The sequence below is a fragment of the Mauremys mutica genome, chromosome 16 (genome assembly GCF_020497125.1).
Source record: "Mauremys mutica isolate MM-2020 ecotype Southern chromosome 16, ASM2049712v1, whole genome shotgun sequence".
Taxonomy (NCBI): domain Eukaryota; kingdom Metazoa; phylum Chordata; order Testudines; family Geoemydidae; genus Mauremys; species Mauremys mutica.
The window spans coordinates 23,271,998-23,295,200 of NC_059087.1; the positions used below are offsets into that span (position 1 = coordinate 23,271,998).

Consider the following 23,203-nt stretch of genomic DNA (forward strand, 5'->3'; position numbering starts at 1 on the left):
AACAAAACACTGATGGCTTGTCAGCATGAAGGGAAAAAACTCCTTTATTTATCCAAATACTTATATTGTCATCACTGTAGCATCTGAGCTCATCCATAGGGATTCTGTTCAGCATGATTGTCATTTAGCAGACTCTAAAGGAACACATCACAGCAGACTTCCAGACCAAATTAAATTGCACAAACAATACAGAAGACTTGCAGTCTGTCTGAACAATAACAATCCTGCATCCATACTTTCATTTTGTTTTTCTAATGTATTTTTCTTCTGACAGCCCATCAACATTTTAAAAAATATTATACTGTTACTGATGCTTGAGCCATTTGACAGCCACTTCAAAGAACCCCAGCAGATTTTGCTGCTTATTTTATTTGTCCTGACTTAACTAGTTTCCTCTGTTGAAATATCATAGCTCAATCTGTAACTCCCAACATAGACTATGTCAGGAAGCACAATATGTGTGGTGTAGGCGAGTGCGGGTACTTAAGCTGTCAAGGGAAATCAATTATAGGAATTCTTGAATTGCGCATTGGATAAAAAACAGATGACATAGCTTTACATGTGCAAGTGTGATGTAAGCTTTTTAATTTAAATCCAAAAATTTCCATAATCACAACGAACATTTGACATTAAATACTATAAATTGCCTAGGCATAGTGATTTTTGTACATTTGAAGTACTGCAGTCTCCTCTTTATTTTGGTGTGGAAAAGATGTGCAAATAAAAAAGTAAAACATTCCCATTCTGCAAACATTGTGTCCTCTGCATAGAACTCATGCAGATGTGGTCCCTTAGGAGAGAAAGAAAGAGGTTAAGGAAAAAGATTAGTTACCAGTTACTGATGTTCTCCTAAAGTATTGCTTTTGCTGATCCACACTGGGTGTTGTGTGCCCTGCCACGTGACCACAGGAGCCATTGTAGTAAGGCAATTATCCATTAGAGGGGTACCACTGATCTGGCACTGAGCAGGAATAAATTAAGAAATACTGAATGTTGATGTGTTTGCTGTATGACTACAGTGGGTTAGCTCCACAGGAGTCTGTCTGGAAACATTTAAGAAGGAAAAAGAATGGTTTAAGATAAGCTAGCCCTCAGCAAACACTTGAGAGTTGTTCCTGTCTTGATCTCTTACAGGACTGGTTTTCACCAGAAGGGTCAAAGCCTGGGGGGAGAGAAGAACGATAGAAAGTTTAAAGTTCATGTTCGTTCTCTCTCAGCACTTGTTGTTCAGGCACCCACAGTGGAGGCCTCTAAATTAGGCCTGCCTAGGTTACCAACCTTTAGGTAAAACACCTGTGTGTGTAGATTGTTTTAAAATGCCTTTTTTTCTTTTGCTTTTTTCCAACTGTTAAAATAAGTGATACTTTTAAGAAGGCTGTTTGGTCACTATAAGCTACTAGTCATATTAGGAAGAATCACAGGTACCTGAACTTGGTTGAAGCTGCAGGGTATGCACAGTGGATACACATGATTCTATAGCCCAGGGCCCTATCTAAGAGTGGGAGAATTGTGAAATTCCACCGGGAGATAGGTAAAGGCACTAAGACCTGAGGTGGGCATACTCAGGGTACATCTACACAGGGCCTGAGTCCACTGACTTGGGCTTGAGGGGCTCAGGCTCTAGGGCTGAACAACTGACATGTAGACATTCTGGCTCAGGCTGGAGCCTGAGCTCTAGAACCTTTTGAGGGTGGAGGGACCCAGAGCTCATCTACACAGCAATTTTTAGCCCCACATCCTGAGTCAGGTGGCCCAGGCCAGCCGTGGCTGTGTGGCAGGTCTTTTATCCCTGTGTAGACATACCTTCTGAGGTCAGAAAAGGGACAGAGGTGCAGCTAGCTCTGTAACTATGAAAGGATGCATGCCTCTGTCCCTTAAATCTAGTATTCTAAATCCAAGAGTATAAAAGCCCAGTCTCCTACTGATCCCTGCCTTCATCTCTTTATGATGGCCCAAGTTGACGGAGAACCCAGTTCTCTGCACTGGTGTTTTTATTTTTAAATGACAGCTAGTGTTCTCTTTCAGAAAAGTTGCTAGTTAATAGTGAAGATTACATAGTTGGTATAAATTTCCAACTGTTGGCATTTATGTTTGACCATTACAACCTGATGTGAACAAAAATGCAAATAGTTAGCTAATTTGTTTAATGTTTAGAAAATGTAGGTGTATTGTATTACTGGCCAAGCTTGTGAAGCCCCCAAAATACCTACCTTCAGCTGGTATGCCACTCTCGGTAAAATCAAGCGAGAGATAATTTTAGACATGTGTCCATGAGCTTCTAAAGTAGAGGGGTCACATGCTTCATCGCATATATAGGCCAAGCTGTAGTTCTAGCCAATAACTCTAGAATGCCAGATCTGGTCAATTCCAAATTTCAGGGAATGTTCTAGGCCTCAATGGACAGAACCCTACTGATTTTAGAGAAATTGGGGGAATCAACGTAATAAGGATGGGGGAAGTGGGTAGGTACAGAGCTCCTGGCAAGAGGAAGAGGGGTAGGTTGCAGAGAGTCCCAGAACTAGAAGGGGATGGGGGAGTAGCACACAGGGAGCATGGAGGGCTGCAAGGAGTCCCAGTGTGTACAAAGAGCTTGGCCTAAAGAAGCAATGAAATATGCTGGTTTATTATATTATAACTGATAGGCAAACCATTAAGAGGAATGTCAAGGATCTTAGTTTGTCTCCCCATATCCCTCAGTGTTCTCAAAACACAAAAAAAAGTCAAAGAAAATATATGTATTTTATTTTCAAAAGCTCCAAATGAAGATCTCTTTGCAATTCTGAAAGTGGGGCCTGTGGACACATGAAAGAATCTTTGAGCCAACTGCAGCCTTTGTAAGTGAAAAGATGAGCAAATTGCCATCGTCCCTTCCCCTCCACTCATAATTTGACAACTGTCCCTAAAAACAGAAGATTTGAAAGCAAATGTCTTTGGGATGTGGTTTTCCAACTGGAGCTCTGAATTCTATATATTATCTCTTTCCATGTAACAAAACAGCAAGCTCAAACCATCAATTACAGCATAAAATCACGTATACACAAATAAAATTCCTGTCAGATAAGTTTAAAATTCAGGATGAGGAAGTCCAGATCCATCACTTTAAGAACCAACACTAATAAAAATAGCCTTTTTTAAAGGGAATGTTTTCTACAGAGGAACTCCCGTGCCTAGTGCAGTCTCTCTTTCAAGGCCTGATATTTTAGTTACCTTCCTTTGGCTGAAAGGGATTAAACATGATTCCTCTGAGGACCATCAGTGGTGTTCTGTGCCCATAGAGCAGAGTTGTTGCAGTGACACAAGGTGCTTTCTTTACCCCAGAAGAGGAGTATGCTGCTTCTGGAGGCCTTCTAGTCCAAGTAGCAAGGGAAGAGGTTGGTGTTTTGGTTGGGAAAAGGGATGTTAAATTATTTTATGTTTAGTTCTTTCTTACAATGTCAGGAGTGTTAAGAAAGGGCAGTAGTGTCCCCAAAAGTTCAAAAATTACATTTTGGTCTTGCAATGGCCTAAGGGCCAGCAAACAATTTTGTAAAAGCAGCAAAGAATCCTGTGGCACCTTATAGACTGACAGACGTTTTGCAGCATGAGCTTTTGTGGGTGAATACCCACTTCTTCGGATGCAAGACGTGTGGATACCCACTTCTTCGGATGCAAGAAGTGGGTATTCACCCACGAAAGCTCATGCTGCAAAACGTCTGTTAGTCTATAAGGTGCCACAGGATTCTTTGCTGCTTTTACAGATCCAGACTAACACGGCTACCCCTCTGATACAAACAATTTTGGTCAACCATTTTTACTGCTGAAGTTAATTCACTTCATTTGCCATTGTTGTCTTGGTCATATAAAGCATACTTTAAAAATATTCAAACACAAATTAGCATGAATAACTGAGTTTAGACTCAAGCTATAGCCCTTGCAAAATAGTGAATGTTTCTTGGCCGAATCTGACAAAGCAAACAGGACACAACTGCTAATTCAGAAAGAATTAAATAAAGTAACATGTAGGATGTCACTGAGTTCTACAAGACAGGAGAACCACACCCACTCAGAAAAAGAACATCTTAAATATATACAGTACCAAAATCGTGATTCTGAATAAAAAGGCAGCTAATAATATCTAAACTTCCTGAACAGTCGTTTGCAAGATTCCTTGTACATAATCTGTCACTGCTCATCGTGATGGTTTTACCTACATTGTGAACAAAGCACCAATATTGGTCATTTGTTCTTTTCATGCTTACCATCACATACATCAGGTTACAGTGTACAGATAATTATGCTTGTTGGAATTTTTGGATTAATTCTCTAAAGAGGTTTCAGCTTCTTTCTTTTAAAGTAATCAGTCATGTTAAGCTATGACTTTGCTTTTGTACTCTTTGTCATAAACACCAGCAAATGAAACAGACTATTATGTATAAGTTCTTAGAGAAATGATTTGCCAGTGCCAGACTACATCATTAAAAACAAATAGTCTTATCTCCTTTTATACTTCTTTTACATAAGAATCATGCTCCTTCTGGCTTGCAGTATTTTTGTTGCTAACTTGTAAGTGTAATCCAGCATGTTTAGTTTTGTTTCATATGACAGAACTCAGGCCTATTCATTACATTTTATCCATAACACCCATTTACAAATTCCAATAACTCTTACATGGTAGAAAGCCAAAGAAATGCCTGGGAAGTGGAGACTTGACATAAATGAGCTCTTTTATCTTTTGATCCACAACTCTGAAATCCTTATTTTCAGATCTTAAATATCCATCTGTAGATGTGTGATCAATTTTAAAAGACAAAGAATAAATTACATTATGTAACTGTGGTTGTGTTCCTCAGCCACTCTTTAAAACTGACCTATTTTTTAAAAATGATCTAAATTTGAAGGGGAGATGAGTGTATTTCCCAATCCATTAGAAACTTGGTTTCAGTGATGCTTCTTCTTCAGCCCCTTCTCCAAAAACATTAACATCTTGTTGTTTTGGCCCAGCCTAGTCCCAAAATAACTACTTCCATTTTGCTATATAATGCAGTTTAGACAGAGCAACAGCAACACATAATTTACATCTAATTCCAGAAACACCTAACCAACAAACAGACTCCAAAGAGTCACATCAGTGTAGCAACATATATGTAAGCTGTAACGCCATCTAGCTAACTCCCAAATTAATTCACATCACTGCACCTTTCTGGAGGTCAGCCAAACAGAGATGCCGTATGTCTCTCTATAACTCATCAATATTAGAAGAAGATATGAATTGTTTGGCACATCTTTCTGTCTCTGGCTGATGTCCGAGGCAGATTAATCAGAGAAGAGCACATCACCTACATTAAGACATTTGGGGGATTTTCTGAGCATCTCCCTTGATGTCAATTAAGTGGATGGGACAAAGTCAAACTCCTGCATTAGAAGCAGGATATAGCCAGCAAAAAGTATGGAAAGTTTACAAGGTCCCCTATGGATCAAAACTGGCATCTATGCAAAGTCCAGAAGAGCCTCCCACAAGATACTGCCTAAAGAGGCCAATTATTGTTAAATTGAGCTCTAACAAAGTGTTTTCTCTATAGTATTTTGGTTTGAAGCAAGGAAAGGATCTGAATAGCTAACAAAACACCCATTAGCTTGCAGACTGCATTTGTTCTAGGAAAACAAAAGTGCCAGTTAGAATTAAAACTCTACCAATCAGTTTTAATTGTGATGGCATTTAACATCTGTCTGTTTCAGTCTAAGGATGCACTGCCTGGTAAAATCCTTCTGTTTAAATACTCTAAAAAGAACTTTACAATTGGTATCTTCACTTAAAACTTGCAACTAAAATAACTGGATTTAGCCATCTTTTAAACCATTAATATAGCTAAATACTGGAATAGCTGTACTTTTGAAGACTTTGTACATTTCTAGATGATAAAAATAATTGTAGTTTACTTTTAAGTAGTGCAAGTTCACACTTTTACATACTAGTTTTGCCTTTCAATAAGTTGTTTTTAATATTCCCCTCCTTTCCATGCAAGTTTTCTCTGCCAAGCAGTCCTTTCTTTATGCTTTCCCTTTTGTAAAATAAAGCTGTTTTGTCTTAAAAGCCTCTGATACCTTGTCAATTTTGCTTTAATTAAGCCTTCTGTCATTTGTTGGTCTGCAACATATGATTCTTATTGTGTCATGATAGATCTAGTATTCAGCTGTTACACAGGATGTTAATGTGAACACATCAATATTCATGCTTCTTGATAGATCGTGAAGCTTAATAAATCACTTTTGAAAAGTCAGTGGTGTTCCTGTCAGAGCATAAAACAAGCTAGAGGATGAGGTATGTAAAATGTAGGTTGTTTGTTTTTATCTGTTTTTTATTCCAGACATAAATAAGATATTTGTCTAATAACAGTGAACTACTTGTTTTATTGTAAATATTAGGAAAATAAATCATTATTCTTACATTTCAGTAGTTATGGGGCTACCTGCATCTCTATGCCTTTCTGGTCCCTGAATGCACCCAATTCAGGTGTTTGGCCTCTTGTCGGTTCCTGTGTCAGTCATCTTGTGATTCTTAGAGCAGGACCCAGGTACATTACCCTCTGTATACCAACCACTTAACCTGCAGGCCCTCTCTTTAGAAACCTATGACCAGTGACATTGACCAGCAACCTTTATAAAACAAAGTATTTTTATTTAGTAGTTAGACCAAAGCATCCGAGAACAGATTAAAAAAAACAAGTAGCCTATACACTCTTAATCTAATTTTATGCTTCACTACAAGCTGTTAGGTAGGCTTTCCTCTTACATCACAGGAATGGAACTGAACCAATTTATGGTTTCATAGCCAGCTCAAATCTTGCTGGTCTGTAGGTCTCTGTCTGATAGGGTGACCAGACAGCAAACGTTCAAAATCGGGACGGGGGTGGGGGGTAATAGGAGCCTATGTAAGAAAAAGACCCAAAAATCGGGACTGTCCCTATAAAATCGGGACATCTGGTCACCCTACTGTCTGACTTATCCTGTTCAAACTGGGTTGGGTGCTTCCCACAAGAGCAGGCTAGAGCCATTAAGGCTATTCTCTCTGCAACTGTCACGTGTAATTTGTTAGATAACTATTAGAAAGGGCTTTTTCTCTTTGTTTCTCTAGGCAGATAGGCTGTGCTATCCAGACAAACTTCTAGGCTGAAATATCCACTCCCAATTACGGGACAAACACACCATATTAATGACAAATGCAGATACAGTATTAAAATCAAAGAGTACCCCCATACTTGTCAGGAGGTGAATGACATTGTGATGAGGTGACACTTCATCATAGGCTAGAAATGATTAAAGGGAAAGTCAGGCACATTCAGTTCACCTGTGTGGTAATTAGTTACTTTTCAGCCAGAGAGGGTGAGACTAAGAAGGATCTGGTAATCACCCAGACACTAAGGCCTCATAAATGGGCTAAGAGTTCAGTTTGGGGAAAGAAGCCAGAGAGCAGATTTGTATGAAAGGCCTAAACACTGTTAGAAGCTAGAGGCCTGGATTAACCCAAGTTACTCAAAAGGTCACCTTTCTTTCCCTTCCCTCTGACAGCCTAGGATAGCTATGCTAAATTCAACTATGGCCACTTTATTTCAAATGAGAGCGTCCATATGGTGATTTAACGTGCTGTAACTAATATGTATGATCTTAACACCTTAGTTAATTTGTCTTAACTTTCCTGAGTATCCTCATATACACAAGCCCTGAAACAAGTGAAATTTGGCCAACAGGGAGAAGTTTGTGAATACAGGGGGGAGAACTTTCATGGGAACTGTACCAATAGAACTCACTCCTAGAAGGGATAAGCAAGACCACAGACTTTAACAGCATTAAAAAACAAATGGAAAACCCATTTCTTCTCCCCCTCAATAGTTCTTAACATACTTAATCAAAGTCACTGTCATTTAACAAAATTCAACTACTCTGTGTGATGAAGACTTTTATTGTTAATTACTTGAGGCATTTCATATTATGGCGATAAAGGCATAAGTATCGAGGTAGCTTTCACTACCACTGTTCACATTGCATCTGTTCTTTGGAAAAACTGAGCATCAGTCTTTGATCTACATAAAAGTTTCCCATGAATTGTTCCTCTTCCCTTAAAACCTTCATCTCTGTCTAGGATCTTGGATACAGAGCACTGTGGAGCAAAGAGCATCCTTTTGCGTCTGTCTGAAAAGAGCCTACTACATTTTCCGGGCCAACGTAAACAAATAAAAATAATCCTCCCTCTGGGATTCTAGCACATCTTAAATTCACACACAAAAAGAATTGTTAATAATTCACTCAATTTACCTTTTGCCATGTGGACAGACTCTTGCTTTGGTGATGTCAGGAGTTCAGTATACAAGATCTCAGCATAAACAAAAATTTAGCAACCAAGGGGCTGTAACTTTGGGGGAGCCTGATAAAAAATAAAAAAATTCATTATAAGAAGTGTGCTCAAATGTGAGTTGGGATAGGGGTAGTGTATGATTGGTCCGAGGAATAGTATGTGCACTCACGGTGTGTTCTATAAGCAAAAATATGGATGGAGTTTCAGAATCTAATAGGAAGGTTGTCATGTTCTCTTTTAAAATGTTTTCCTTAAATTTTACTTGTGCAAATGAATATAAAGAGTAAGAATTATAATAAAAGTGAGTGAACATAAAACAATTTTTCATAATTTTATGGGAGTGCACTGTTTATGTGAGAAGCAAGGTCCACAAAGTAAAACTATTTCCCCATGCTTATCCTCTCCTCCCCTCCACCCAGTTCCTTACATCTCCTTGTCAATTGCTGGAAATGGGCCATTTTCATTACCACTACAAAACAGTTCTTTTTCTCTCCTGCTGATAATAGCTCACCTTAACTAATCACTCTCCTTATAGTGTGTATGGTAACACCCATCGTTTCATGTTCTCTGTGTGTGTGTGTGTATATATATCTTCCTACTGTATTTTCCACTACATGCATCCGATGAAGTGGGCTGTAGCCCATGAAAGCTTATGCTCAAATAAATTTGTTAGTCTCTAAGGTGCCACAAGTACTTCTGTCCTCTGGTGATTTTGCCTTAGTTTATAACTGTGGCTGTATCTCTTGTTGGCCAACCATCTCCCTCTGGTGGAGGGATGGCTTTGTGAAAAGAACAAGGAGTACCTGTGGCACCTTAGACACTAACAAATTTATTTGGGCATAAGCTTTCGAGGGCTAAAACCCACTTCATCGGATGCATGCAGTGGAAAATACAGTAGGAAGATATATATACATAGAGAACATGGAAAAAATGGGTGTTGCCATACCAACTATAATGAGACTAATCAATTAAGGTGGGCTATTATCAGCTTTGTATAACCTTCCAACTAAACCTATGTACACCCTTTTTATTCTCGAGTCAATAAAACAAGTCCATACAAAACGAAGACAAAGTAGTCATTCACCAGTCCTGTGTGGGCTCTATATTTCTCTGTCTCATGTCAGGCTCAGTCAGTAGTCTGTTTGTCCCTTTTCCCCTTCTACTAGAGAGTACCAGCTTGCCCCTGCTGCTGAGGGGTAATAGAACAGACCTCTTCCTCAACTCCAGATTACAGCTTGGATATTCTGAATTGTGAACAAGCATGTCCCCTTCTTCTTGCCTGGTGCCTTTTAGCTGCCCAGTCCTCTGTCCAAATATCTTGTCACTGAGCAGAGGCCGCTCTTATAGTTGCTTTGGTTGTTATGATCCCTGTCCCCCAAGGAGTACACCTCCCACAATTTTCCTTTCCTTAAAGAGCTGAGAGCTAGTAGTGACCCTGCACAACAGCATATCCCCTTAAAGAGGCCACCACACTCTTACAAGAACTAAGATGACATAGAGAGGGTGAGTCTGTGTGTGTTTTGTTTTAAAGCCTCATGACCACCTACAGTATAAATCCCCTTTCTTTTTCACATCCTTGCCTCTTGTCATCCTGTCTCTTATCCTACCTAGACTGTAAGTTCCTCAGGGCAGGGACTGTGCCTATCTTGTATGAAAAACCTCTTGTGCACCAATGATCTATAAATAGCTAATATGGATGGAGTTTTAGTTGTCCCTGTATTTCTTGAGTTTGTATATTTGATATATTACTTTAATACTGTGTGTGTGGTCTGTATTTTAGATTCTTTTTAAAAAGAGAAGATTCTTATGGAAGTATGAGAACCCAAGCAAACTTTAAAACATGCATTATTTAACTAATAGACTTCAGTGGCCTAGTGTGTAAATAAATACAGGATGAAAATCTGACTCCACTGAAGTCCATTGGAGTTTTGCCATTGACTCCAACAAGACCAGAATTTCACCCACAGCATTTAGACATATACATTGCTGCATGGGGAAGTAATGCAGAAGTTGTGAATTTGAGCATGCCCTATAGTACGCTTTACTTTAAAAGTAATATCTCTTTTATTCAAAGGATGAAGCTTACAGTATAACCACAATTATAATGTCTTATTTATGCAGTCATGGGTCTTTACTCAGGCAAAATTGAATAGTTGCATCCTTTTTAAAGGTGAACAAATGTTTTAAGAAAAATCTGCACAACCTTACTATAAACAGCCAGATGGCCAAATAGATATTACCAGTGGGCAATCCTGCAAATGTTTATATTGAATTAATCTTCCATCCAGCCTTTACCAGTCTTCAAAGCTGTTGACATGTCGTCAGCTTCTTAGAATGCATTGGATAGGCGTACTGTTACCTATCGATGATATCTCCTTTCATATAAGTCAGACTTTACATTGTAATAAATCTGCAGTTACCTAGGATTTCAGACTTTTGACTATACAGAGTACATCATAGCCATTCAAAAATTAATGATAACAGTGCAGTTGGAGTGCCTGTTCTAAAACTATGTAAGAGCTAATTATTTATTGATTATTAAAAGCACTAGGACCCACTACCTGATCCACAAAGGAAAATATCATGTAGTTTTAAGGGTTTACATTACATTTCACATTCTATTTAGAATGTAAAGATACATGTACACACCAACCCACTGATTACAATACATATTGAGCAGAGTTGTAAGGGCTCTTTATAGCATACAAACTAAGAGTAAAAATTAAAAATCCATTCAGTATTCTCAGAATGTATGGTAATTTACATTTTGGACAAAGGTAGTTATTTTTTACTGAACTTTAGTGAAACGATTATTAATTTATATTTACTTAGTACTCTACATTCTAAAAGATCCTGAAGTGCGCCACAGTTAAAGGCACATAGAACATTTGGAATGCAGCCATCTCAGCATATTACCTAACAGCATGAGGAAGGAAAATGTTGGCCAAGGAAAACCTCTACTCTTATAACAAGAAGTGCTAAACAGATGGTAATCAATATAGTGCATGGTGAGATGTCAAACAAGTGAAGCTGCATATCAGGATCTGGTGAAGAAAAACTAAGAGCTATTTATTCTGTTAAGTCTTTGATTGACCTCTTAATTAATTTAATAGTAGGGAATGAGTATTTTGTTCTGTATACTTGCAGGGGTTCTGCTGGTGAGCCTTTAAATTGAATGAGACTAGTCACATTAGTAAGCATTCACCAATCTGGCTCTTAAGAATGGAAGGAATCAGTCTACTATGGCTGGCTTTGAAACATGTCATTTAAAACATTGTAGAAGTAGAAGGAATCAACCCTTTAGCTCTGAGAACTTACAGTGATACCAATTTAAATAACAAAAATAAAGCACACTTTAGTCTGAAGCTTCTTACCTATTGTCACAAGAAACTGCTAAGATTACTATAACAAATGTTTTTCTCAATTTTTCAGTTTCTTGGTGCCTTTGATAGCACTGTGTGTATTAGTTTCATTTGTCAGTTTCTCCTGTACTTGTGCATAGTCTCTTGTTTGTCTGGGTCTTTCACAGAGCAAGGCAGCAGGGGAAAAAACTACAAATGTAACACTACTTCCAGGTGGCTAGTGGCAGCAAAGGGCAAGGTTCAATATATCTAGGGTCCTTCTTGACAAATAATGAAACCAGTTCAGAACCCTGGGAAAACTAAATACACCTGCGCTACGTGCCCTTAACAGGGAGAACTTCCCCATGTGCAAGCACTGCAAGACCATGTACAAAAAATGGAAATCTTTATTAGGGAAAGGGAATACAATCATAAACTTAGAAAACACAGCAACAGAATATATATATATAATATTAGGCCTGTTGATTAATCGCAGTTTTAATCTCACTGTTAAATAGAATATCAATTGAAATTTATTAAATATTTTGGATGTTTTTCTACATTTTCATATATTGATTTCAATTCAACACAGAATAAAAAATGTATATTTTTATTACAAATGTTTGCACTGTAAAAATAATAAAAGAAATAGAATTTTTCAATTCACCTCATACAAGTACGGTAGTACAATCTCTTTGTTGTGAAAGTGCAACTTACAAATGTAGATTGTTATGTTTTTGAGTGCAGTTATGTAACCAAAAAAAATATAAAATTTTTGAGCCTGCAAGTTCACTCAGTCCTACTTCTTGTTCAGCCAATCCTTAAGACAAACAAGTTTGTTTACATTTACAAGAGATAATGCTGCCCTCGTCTTATTTACAATGTCATCAGAAAGTGAAAACAAGCATTTGCCTGGCACTTTTGTAGCCGACATTGCAAGATATTTATGTGCCAGATATGCTAAACATTTGTATGCCCCTTCATGCTTCAGCCACCATTCCAGAGGACACGCTCCCATGCTGACGACGCTCATTAAAAAAAAATGCATTAATTAAATTTGTGACCGAACTCGTTGGGGAGGATTGTATGTCCCCTGCTCTGTTTTACCTGCATTCTGCCATATATTTCATTTTATAGCAGCCTCAAATGATGACCCAGCACATGTTGTTCATTTTAAGAATACTTTTACTGTAGATTTGACAAAATGCAAAGAAGGTACCAATGTGAGAGATCTAAAGATAGCTACAGCACTTGACCCAAGATTTAAGAATCCCAAGTGCCTTCCAAAATCTGAGAGGGACGAGTTGTGGAGCATGCTTTCAGAAGTTTAAAAAGAGCAACACTCTGATGTGGAAACTACAGAACCTGAACCACCAAAAAAGAAATCAACCTTCTGTTGGTGGCATCTGACTCAGATGATGAAAATGAACGTGTGTCGGTCCGCACTGCTTTGGATTGTTATTGAGCGGAACCCATGTCCTGTGCAATGGTGGTTGAAGCATGAAGGGACATATGAATCTTTAGTGCATCTGGTACGTAAATATCTTGTAATGCTGACTACAACAGTGCTACGAGAACGCCTGTTCTCACTTTTGGCTGACATTGTAAACAAGCAAGGGCAGCATTATCTCCTGTAAATGTAAACCAACTTGTTTGTCTGAGCGATTGGCTGAGCAAGAAGTTGGACTGAATGGACTTGCAGGCTCTAAAATTTTATTATTTTATTTTTGAATGCAGTTATTTTTGTACATAATTCTACATTTGTAAGTTCAACTTTCATGATAAAGAGATTGTACTATAATATTTATTAGGTGAATTGAAAAATACTGTGGTTTTTTTACAGTGTAAATACTTGTAATCAAAAATAAAGTGAGCACTGTACACTTTGTATTCTGTTGTAATTGAAATCAATATATTTGAAAATGTAGAAAACATCCAAAATATTTAAATAAATGGTATTCTATTAACAGTGCAATTAATCATGATTTTTTTAATCGCTTCACATCCCTTATATAATATAATGTGTGTACGTGTAAGTAAAGTCATCCTCTTTCTAATAACTTTGTCAACAATGCCTCTAATTCCTTCCCACCTGCTGGTGAGAATCTGTGAGGGGTAACAGTCCCTTGGCTGTACCACTCAGCCATCCACCAAAACCATAGTCATTTTGGATCAGTAACTTGTTGTAATCCCAGCATCTCTTTGCAGGTCTTTCTCCAGTCCCAAGGAGTCTTATCTGGTCCAGCCTGGAGGACCACCAGTGGTTAAAGTGGTCTGTGTGGGGTTTTGTTCTGTCTCCTCCCCCCTGCCCCCAGTGGGCTGGGGAGGTCTATCATAACATGGGAGCAGCAGCTTTGATAAGACCATGCTTAAAGTGCATTACTTAACAACCCAATTTGATATCTACCTATCTTTCTATCTAGATAGATAGAAATAATAGATTTTTACCAGTGTCTGTGACCTCCACTTTTAAGGACTAGACCTACTTCCTGACCCATTTTTGTCATTCAACTTTATTAAAGTCCTGCATAGAAAGGTGCCTCACCAGAATCCCCTCAGCTTTGATGCTGTTCTCTGCACTGTCTCTCACAGCAAAGTCTCCTTGGGAGGGGAACTGAGAACACTTTAGACCCTTGGACAGAGAGTTCTGATTGCTTGGAAGTAAGTTCAGAGCAATGAGGTCCACATAGCCTCTCTGGAAGCCCACTACCCCCCAACCCGAAATCCAACTTCGTACAGTGATGGTGACTTTCCAAGTGTCACTAGCGAAACGGTGATTAGGTAGCCTATGCAAATAGAGCTCTCAGTGTCAGCACTTTCCCTTTCCACCCAGAGTGAATAGAATGCTTTTTCCCTTCCAAAGCTTCTGGCCATAAGGGGCTTACACAAATATAGGAACATGCAGCTATAAGCATAATAAGATTTAACTTTATATTGTCCCTTTAAATAAAACAATGCTGGCTGTCACTTATTTTTAGTTTTTGCCCTGAAACACAAAATACTCAAAAGCTACCTGTAGAGTGAATGTAAGAGCTGTCTACAACAATTTCAATAAGCAGATTTTTGAGATTTAAATATTCCCTTGTAGGGTTATGCATACAAAAACCACAACTGTATGGTAATGCATGAGACCTGGAAAGTAGAACTGACTAGTCTAGAATCATTGTTCAAGCTGAGTGAAATATAAATAAATCAGACGTGAAAATGGTGGAAAGTAAATTAGATTTTAAAACTTTCAGTTTTAGTATCTTGAAGTGAACCTAGATATAGAATTAAAATATTTGTGGTATGATTATCTTATTGGTGTCCTCTAAGTCTTCCTGGGGGGAGAAGTGGAATAAAATCACTAGAGGAACTATATAAAATTCATAATAAAATTATGATAGAACAATTTTTCTGTTTTCTATTTATATAGACCCCCTTAAACCAGCGAAGTCAAAGTTATTTACAAAAATGTAGACCCCCAACATCCTAATGAGGTAGATAGGTATCATCCCTATTTTACAAAAAAAGAGAGATGGAAGTATGTATAGGTAAAGTCATGCAACAAACCATTAGTCCCATATTTTGCTGGCTTGATACCAAGATGATGTTACCATAACTGAAATGATTGATGGAGGGTGAGACAGTCAAAAATTGCTTTGTGAGACTCTACACTGCAATGTGATTATTTTAGGGTTGGGCAGCTGAATGATCTGATGACTGGCCAATTGACCAGTTAAATAATATCAAAATAATCCTATTTTAAAGCATTAATTTATTGCAATAGTAATAGAAGAGAAAGACTTTATGGTCTCCAACAGGCTTAGTTTTAGCTATAGACAGATACTTATGCCTAATTACAATAAACAAGTTACTTCACTGAGTTATTTTAATTCAGAAATTGTGAAACAAATTCTAAAAATGATGGAACGGTTCATGATTCAATCAAAAGGCAGTCTGCTGCCTACATCATGGTATCCTTGCTGGACTATTTGACTATGGTCAACTAAGAGGTGGTCAACTGACATAACTTCTCTGGTCAACTCACCCAGTTGTCAAGCAGAGATTATTTTTAAGGAATGTCTCCAAATTGCATCATCTTGGCACATCATCACATTGCATCCTGCCCCGATGCTACTGGACCAGACCAGTAACCCCCTCACATCGCATAATAAACACGCTGCCATTTTCCAAGTGTCCCGTCACTTTGGCGGGGCAGCCTCCCTGCTTCACCCCCTTCTTCCCCAGCTCACGTGGCCGTGCAGCAACCTCTTCACACGAGGCTGGCGCTCTGGGCAGAGCACCCCGGTGATGCTTGGGAGGGCCCACGCTGCACTGCAGCATTTCCACGCCACCCAGCCAGTGACATTTTTGCATGAGGCTCACGCCACGTTGCTGTGGTCTGCTACCACGTGCCCGCCCCCGCGGCATTTCTTCTATGCGCCACCCTCCACCGGGGGCCTTTTCTCAGTGCCTACATTGTGGGCCCAGGCAGGCCTCGGATGGTGGGGCGAGTGGCAGAGCTAGGCGCTGTACGCGGGCTGCCTCTTCTGGCGAGACCGGGACCAGCCTCAGCCTCCAGGAAAGCCCCGTCTCGCTCTCCCTCAGCGGGAGGTCTGAGGAGAGGGAAACGTGACGGTTAGAACCGTTAACAATTCCCCCACCTTGCTGCGCGCGAGCACGGGCCTCAGAGCCGACTGACTCCGCCCACAACGTTTTTCCGCCGGGGAGGGGCTGGGTGGACGCACGAACGTGCTCTGAACGGGGCGCAAACGTCACCAGGAGGAACATTGGGGATTGGCTAAGGCTGACGTCTGCCTCGCGTCACCGGAAATGATGGTGATGGGGACACTACCCCTTGCTCCGTTCAAACCTGGATGGCGGCAAAGCGGAGCGGCGGTGGGTAGAAGGGCCCTGGGCGTGGGGGCTGCTGGGAATGTAAGAGGTCTTGGAGAGCTGGTTTGTGTGTGTCTGTTTATAGGGGAGCCGGGCCCCTCCGTGGAGCGAGGGGACTCTCTTCCCCGCCGACTTTCCTGGGCTCCCCCTGGACCTAGGGAACCCGCCCCTTTTCCTTCAGTTGGGGGAGTGGCTCAGCCCCCCCCCCATTAGTCTCCTCTCATTAGAGATTGGGGGTCTTTCTGGAGGGAGGTAGCCCCTTCCCCAGCTCTTGTTAGGGACGTGGGGTCGAGCCCCCATCCCTTCCCTTGGAGGGAGCTGAGCTCTCTCTGCAGGGAGGGGTCAGCCTACCCCCACTCCCCTCTCTTTCCTTGGAGAGATGGGGGTGTCAACCCTCCACCCCAATTTCCATCTCGTTAGGCGTTGGGGTCTTCCTGCAGGGAGGGCTGAGCCCCTTAAGTCCCCTCTCTTGGAGGGAGGGAGGGGGTCAAGCCCCCTTATTCTCTCATTGGGGGCCTGCCACTCCCTTCAGGCAGGGGGTTGCCAGCTCCCCCTCCCCCACACACATTGAGGCATCGCTTGGGTGTGGGCAGCTCTCAGCCTGTCCTTTGGGAGCAGAAGGTTTGATGGTGACAGATATACTAGGGCTCGCCTTACTAGGTGGGATGGATGGCCCTTAAACCATTTGGTTATGAAATGTTGCAGTGAGGTGTCTTTTCCTTATGATTTGAGTGCACTAGGCTAGCTGACAGGCCTACTGCCTGGTTATGAAGCAGGTACAGTAGAACCAGTGGCGTAGCCAGGTTTTCAGTGTAGGGGGAGCAAACATTAAAAAGGTGCCCTCCCTTGGCTCCTCCTCTGGCCACGCCCTCTTGGCTCCTCCCATTCCCCCCAGATTAACCCTGGGACTGGCTCAGGACTCCTGCGGGCTTCCCGGGGGTGCGGATACCCCGCGGTCCCAGGAGAGTCTCTCCTGCCCAGCACGCTCTGCAGGTATCCCCTGCCGGGCTGTGCTGCCCAGCCCCACCCACGGGGTCCTGTCCCCCAGGCTCCTGCGCTGTGCCAGAGGCCCCCCCCCGCTCGTCCAGACAGCACAGCCTGCGCCCCTGCCCTGCGGGCCCAGCCCTGGAGAGCCCCTCACCCGGACCCCACAGTGCAAGGCACCGGACCTCCGCCCCGCCCCCGCTTACCTTCCATCCTGCGCCACCGCCTGTCCCCGGCCTGCTCCCGGCGCGCTCCATGCGGGGCTCGCCAGCCAGGCGGCCTTAAAGGCACAGGGGCCCTTTCGCCTCCCCCCACCCGCCGCATTAGCAAGGGACGCGGGGGGCGGGGAGCGCTTGGCTGCCGAGCCCTGAGCCGAGGAGCCGGCCCCCCACGGCTCCTCTGGGTGTGCTGTTGGCAGTGCCGGCCGGCAGGCGCCGCTTCTGCACTGGCCTGCCGCCCCACAGCTCCTCTGGCCTGCTAGCTACGCTACTGTGTAGAACCTCAAAGTTACGAACACCAGAGTTACAACTGACCAGTCAACCACGAAGTACACAATCAGGCAGCAGCAGAGACAAAAGAAAAAAAGCAAATACAGTAGAGTACTGTGTTAAATGTAAGCTACCAAAAAAAAGTGAAAGCAGCATTTTTCTTTTGAATAGTAAAGTTTCAAAGCTGTATTAAGTCAATGTTGGCAGCTGTAAACTTTTGAAAGAACCACTGTAACTTTTTGTCCAGAGTTACGAACGAACATTTCAGAGTTACGAACAACCTCCATTCCCCAGGTGTTTGTAATTCTGGGGTTCTACTGTACTGTTAACCAACAAGTTTTGTTACCTCTGTCACTGCTGTGAGGTGAGACTTTCTAAGCTGTCTCAAGGATTTAGATCCACAGTTCCCATAAGTTTAGTGGGAGTTGTACATCTAACTTTCCTAAACAGCTTTGAAAATCTCCCTTCGTGACTAAAGGCACGGTGTGTGTTTACAGATCCTGCTTGTGTATGAAGCCATAATTCTTCCTAGAGTTATAAGTTACCTTTAAATTAACTGTGGCCAAGAGAGATACTCTTTTCTCATTTATCAGGGGGTAGCCGTGTTAGTCTGTGTCCACAAAAACAACAAGGAGTCCGGTGGCACCTTAAAGACTAACAGATTTATTTGGGCATAAGCTTTCGTGGGTAAAAAAACTCACTTCTTCAGATGCATAGAGTGAAAGTTACAGATGTAGGCATTATATAATGACACGTGAAGAGAAGGGAATACCTCAAAAGTGAAGAACCAGTGTTGACAGGGCCAATTCGATGTCTCAATGTCTTTATCTCAATTCTCAATGTCTTTATCTTGCATGTTTGGCAGCACGTTGTATGATCTCGTTTGCTATTTCTCCTCTAAAGCATATGAGGTGTGGTCCATGCCTAAAAATTAGATCGACCTATTTACATCACTCAGGGTTGTGAAAAATTTTGCACTTGTGTGATGTAGTTAGGTCGACCAAACCTCCGTGGGGAGGTGGATTAACAACACATTCTTTTAACTGAAACTTGACAATCACAAACATTTCTGTTGACCTTATGCATCCTGGAGTTAGTGCTGGGTGAATTTGTTTTGGCAAGTAGTTTATTCACCAAAAAATGCAATTCTGGATTGACTGAACCTGTTCACGAATTCAGGTCAAATTTAGCAAATAGTTTCAGTCAAAAATGAGGGAATAATTTCCAAAGAAGTTGAAATATTTCTTTTTGGACACTTTGGAAATGAGACATTTTGATTTTTTTTAAAATGACATTTCGTTTATACATTTAGCTAGATTTAATTAGCTTCCCTTTGTGCAAAAAAATGTTTAGTTTTGGGTCTAACCTGAAATGAAACTTTTTCAGTTTTTGATGTAGACAAGAAAAAACAAAATATTATTGGTTCAGGTCACCCCACTGAACTGAAAAAACAATTATTCGCCCTGCCCTATGTAGGGCTCTGTACTGTTACCCGTAGCTCAGAGCCTTCCACATGAAATATATTAGCAATAATGAGGTCCCTAGTGGACTTCATGGAGCCTTTCTCCCTAATTAGTTTTTAATATTTGTCTCTCCAAAAAAATTTTTTGGCTTAAATTATCCGAGATTTCTTTTAAAATTTCCCCTTGACAGCCCTTCCAATTTTCTTTTTAGGATGTATATTTCTGGGGTAAACTGTGAAGATGCTGAAGTTTAAATATGCCGCGCGGAGTCCGATGGAGCCAGCTTCCATGGAGCCCATAGCTAGCCGTGCTTCTCGGCTGAACCTGCTCTTTCAGGTATAGGGAAGCGGGAATCAGACTTGATGAACTGCATGATAGAGAGGCTTCTTGTTAGAAGCTGAAAGTCTGCACCTAATTTGCATAAAGTATAGATGATTGCAGCTGACCATCTTTTAATATGGAGCTGTTGCTCACATACTATAGATTTCAGATTAAGATGGAGCATCTGATGCTGAGTGGACTCTTCTGAGATGAAGATGGAACATTGCATGCTGGGACCTGTAGTCTTTGCCGGCTTCTCACTTACACTTGAAGATGAGGGTGGTCATAAGCATCATTTGACTAACTAGCTGCATTTCGAGCATCTTTTTTTCAATTAGTGTCCAGGATTTAAACAGCCTTTTACTTCAAATAAGAGTTGCTATGGTGATTGCCTAGATCAGGGGTTCTCAAACTTCATTGCACTGTGACTCACTTCTGACAACAAAAATTACTTCATGACCTCAGGAGGGGGACTGAAGCCTGAGCCTGTCCGAGCCCCACTTCCCCAGGTGAGGGTGGGGTGGGGAACGGGCCAAAGCCCAAAGGCTTCAGCCCAGGCAGGGGGCTGGTAACCTGAGCCCCACCACCCAGGACTGAAGCCCTTGGGCTTTGGCTTCAGCCCTGAATGCTGGGGCTTGGGCTTGGCCCCGGGCCCCCAGCAAGCTTAATGCCAGCACTGACGACCCTATTAAAATGAGGTCACAACCCACTCTGGAGTCCCAACCCACAGTTTGAGAACTGCTGGCCTAGATATTCCTGAAGCACATGGCAAAATCCATGGGCTAGTATAAAAATAGGACAACTTAAATCAGAAGCATTCAGAGGACCTAGAAAAAGAACACAAATGATGTGATTTGGCCTTTTAGCTGCCTTTTTTGAGTTTTCAAGGAAAAAAGTAAAACATTTGTAATAGTTGTGTGCATCACTAATCACTATCTGATGTATTTAAAACAAACCTCTAAAATATTATTTGTTTAATTTGTGAAGCAGCGAGGTTTTTTTGGTTATGGATAATATATAGTCTGTTCCTATACATATGTTATTGATTTGAGGCTTTTCATTATTGTCTGAGACTCCATCTGCTGTTGCTTTTTTTCAGGGGAAGCCACCCTTTGTGACTCAACAGCAGATGTCTCCTCTCTCCCGGGAAGGCATCCTTGATTCCCTATTCGTTCTTTTTGAAGAATGCAGCAATCCTGCTTTAATGAAAATTAAACATGTAGGCAACTTTGTAAAAAAGTGTAAGTTTTCTGAGACTAATTCTAGAACTAATTTGATGGATAGTAGTTAAAAGTATGGGCATTTAAATAACAAACTTAAATGCATAAAGCATTAATATTGCTGTCTTTGATTTGCTCCTGTAAATTACTTTGTATGGGCATCTCCTGCATTTATGTGGCAGTCTCCTGAACTTATTGGAGCTCTGTACATATGCAAAGGTCCACCTGCACAGTCAGTTGAAGGATTTAAAGTGCATCTTTTCTAATGTGATTTTGTAGTTATGATATAGTTCTATTCTAAGCCCCTTAGAGTACTGCATACAGAATTGTTCTGGCTATAAACCATTGACAGATGTGAACAAATTGGAAGGAATTTGGAGAATATGAGAATAATTAAAGGCTTGGAAGGACTTATTTAAGAAGGAAGATAAATATTTAATTATTTTAGCCTGGTGTAATATTTTAGATACCATGTATTATGCATGGTGTTTTGTGTATGTGAGCGGGTTGGTGGGTATATCCTGTAAGCAGTAGGTTGGCACCTAAGAATTTTTTTCAGTCAGAGTAAACTCATTTTACAGTGATATGCTGAGATTCTAAAGAGAACTGCATTACAGTCAACTAGCATTTTTGCTAAGATCTAATTGCACAACATTTAGTTAAACAGAGTTTATGACTATCTATAATAGTTCCATCTGATGACTTCCAAGGATTACATGTAGAGTGAAACTACTAGTGTTTGAAGACTAAAATAATGGAGAGAGAGGAATTGATTATCATGATCCAAGGAAGTATAACAAGGAATAATGGGATAAACTGAGCAAAGGAAAATTTAGGCTGAATATCAAGAAAAAATTGCTAGTAATTGCTATTAGATTATAGAATAGTCTCTCTCAAGGGACGTTGTGAGGAAGTGGTGAAAACCCTGCTATTTGACTTCTAAAACTAGACTGGACAAAGTACTGTAACACAGTATAGCAGTGGTTCTCAAACTTCTGCATTGGTGACCCCTTTCACACAGCAAGCCTCTGAATCTGACACCCCCTTATAAATTAAAAGCACATTTTTTTTTATATTTAACACTGTTATAAATGATGGAGGCAAAGCGGGGTTTGGTGATGGAGGCTGACAGCTCGTGACCCCCATGTAATAACCTTGCGACCCACTGAGGGGTCTATACCCCTGCAGTATAGAAACTAATCTTGTATTGGCAGAGAATGATTGAGATGGTCTAATAGGTCTCCCTTATTTCTGATTTCTCTGATGCTATGAAAGGGGCTGAGTTATGGTTGCTGTGCAAACTATCTTTGAATTTCCTGACTCTAAAATCACAATCATAACTTTGCATTTGCATTTTTAAAAAATTAATTTTGCTTGATGTAAGTAAACAAGCAAATTATAAAGTGATTTAATACTTATTGAGGGCTTGGAACTAAAGGAGTATTTCTTCCTTTTCTAGAACTGTAATCATCACAAAATGTCACTTGCCTAATGTAAAATAACTTCCATTTTGTTCAGATTCAGAGACTGTAGCTGAGTTACGGGAACTGCTGCCCAGCGTGAAGGATTTTGAAGTAAAAAGTCTGGTGGGAAGTGGTCATTTTGCAGAAGTACAGGTGGTGAGAGAGAAAGTGACTGGTGATGTCTATGCTATGAAGGTGATGAACAAGGAATCCTTGTTGGCACGAGAACATGTATGTGCATTCATTTATGGTATATTCTTTTAATTATGTCAGCAGACCTGCAAAAGGTGACCTAGTGGCCGTGAGCATTTTCTGTCCTCTATTATTAAACTTTGATTAAAAACTCTGATGGGAAAGATGGTTCTAACTTGGAGTAAAATGATATAATAAAGAATTACACTAATATTTCAACAATAAATTCCACCTCATGGTGTTTGGGGTGATTTGGGATTAACTAGATTGATGGAAATTTTACTGAATGAATTGCATTTAAGGTAGCATTGTCATGTAATGTTTCACTATGTATTTTTTGCAGAATTGGTTATAGGATGCTCAGTCCTAATTGTGCTAGCATGGGTTCTTGTTCTTGTCTGATTTTGTTTTTCCTCAACTGGGTGGTGGTATTATTTACTATTTTTATTATGGAAGTGCCTAAAAGTGCCAAATGAGATTGGGGCTTCATTATATTAAATATTGTGCAAATGCATAATGAGAGA

General features: G+C 40.7%; 1 protein-coding gene and 1 long non-coding RNA gene across 3 annotated transcripts in view; one reads left to right on the forward strand and one right to left on the reverse strand.

Moving 5' to 3' along the window:
• Window positions 1-612: 612 nt before the first annotated feature.
• On the reverse strand, window positions 613-16,308 carry LOC123350941. Of its 2 annotated transcripts, XR_006573881.1 has the most exons (4): window positions 16,131-16,308; window positions 8,290-8,398; window positions 6,425-6,633; window positions 4,517-4,758 (listed from the first exon to the last, which is right to left on the reverse strand). It is a non-coding gene; the product is annotated as an uncharacterized LOC123350941 (long non-coding RNA). The 2 variants fall into 2 exon arrangements; XR_006573882.1 differs by lacking the exons at window positions 4,517-4,758; window positions 6,425-6,633 and adding an exon at window positions 613-790.
• A 212-nt stretch (window positions 16,309-16,520) lies between these two features.
• The window catches only part of CIT (citron rho-interacting serine/threonine kinase), a 94,697-nt gene continuing 88,014 nt past the window's right edge, over window positions 16,521-23,203 (forward strand). The window contains exons 1-4 of the mRNA XM_044990343.1: window positions 16,521-16,551; window positions 19,695-19,819; window positions 20,904-21,045; window positions 22,543-22,718. Coding sequence (XP_044846278.1) covers window positions 19,724-19,819; window positions 20,904-21,045; window positions 22,543-22,718 — 414 coding nt within the window. The 5' untranslated portion in view covers window positions 16,521-16,551; window positions 19,695-19,723. The remainder of the gene's footprint in view (window positions 16,552-19,694; window positions 19,820-20,903; window positions 21,046-22,542; window positions 22,719-23,203) is intronic.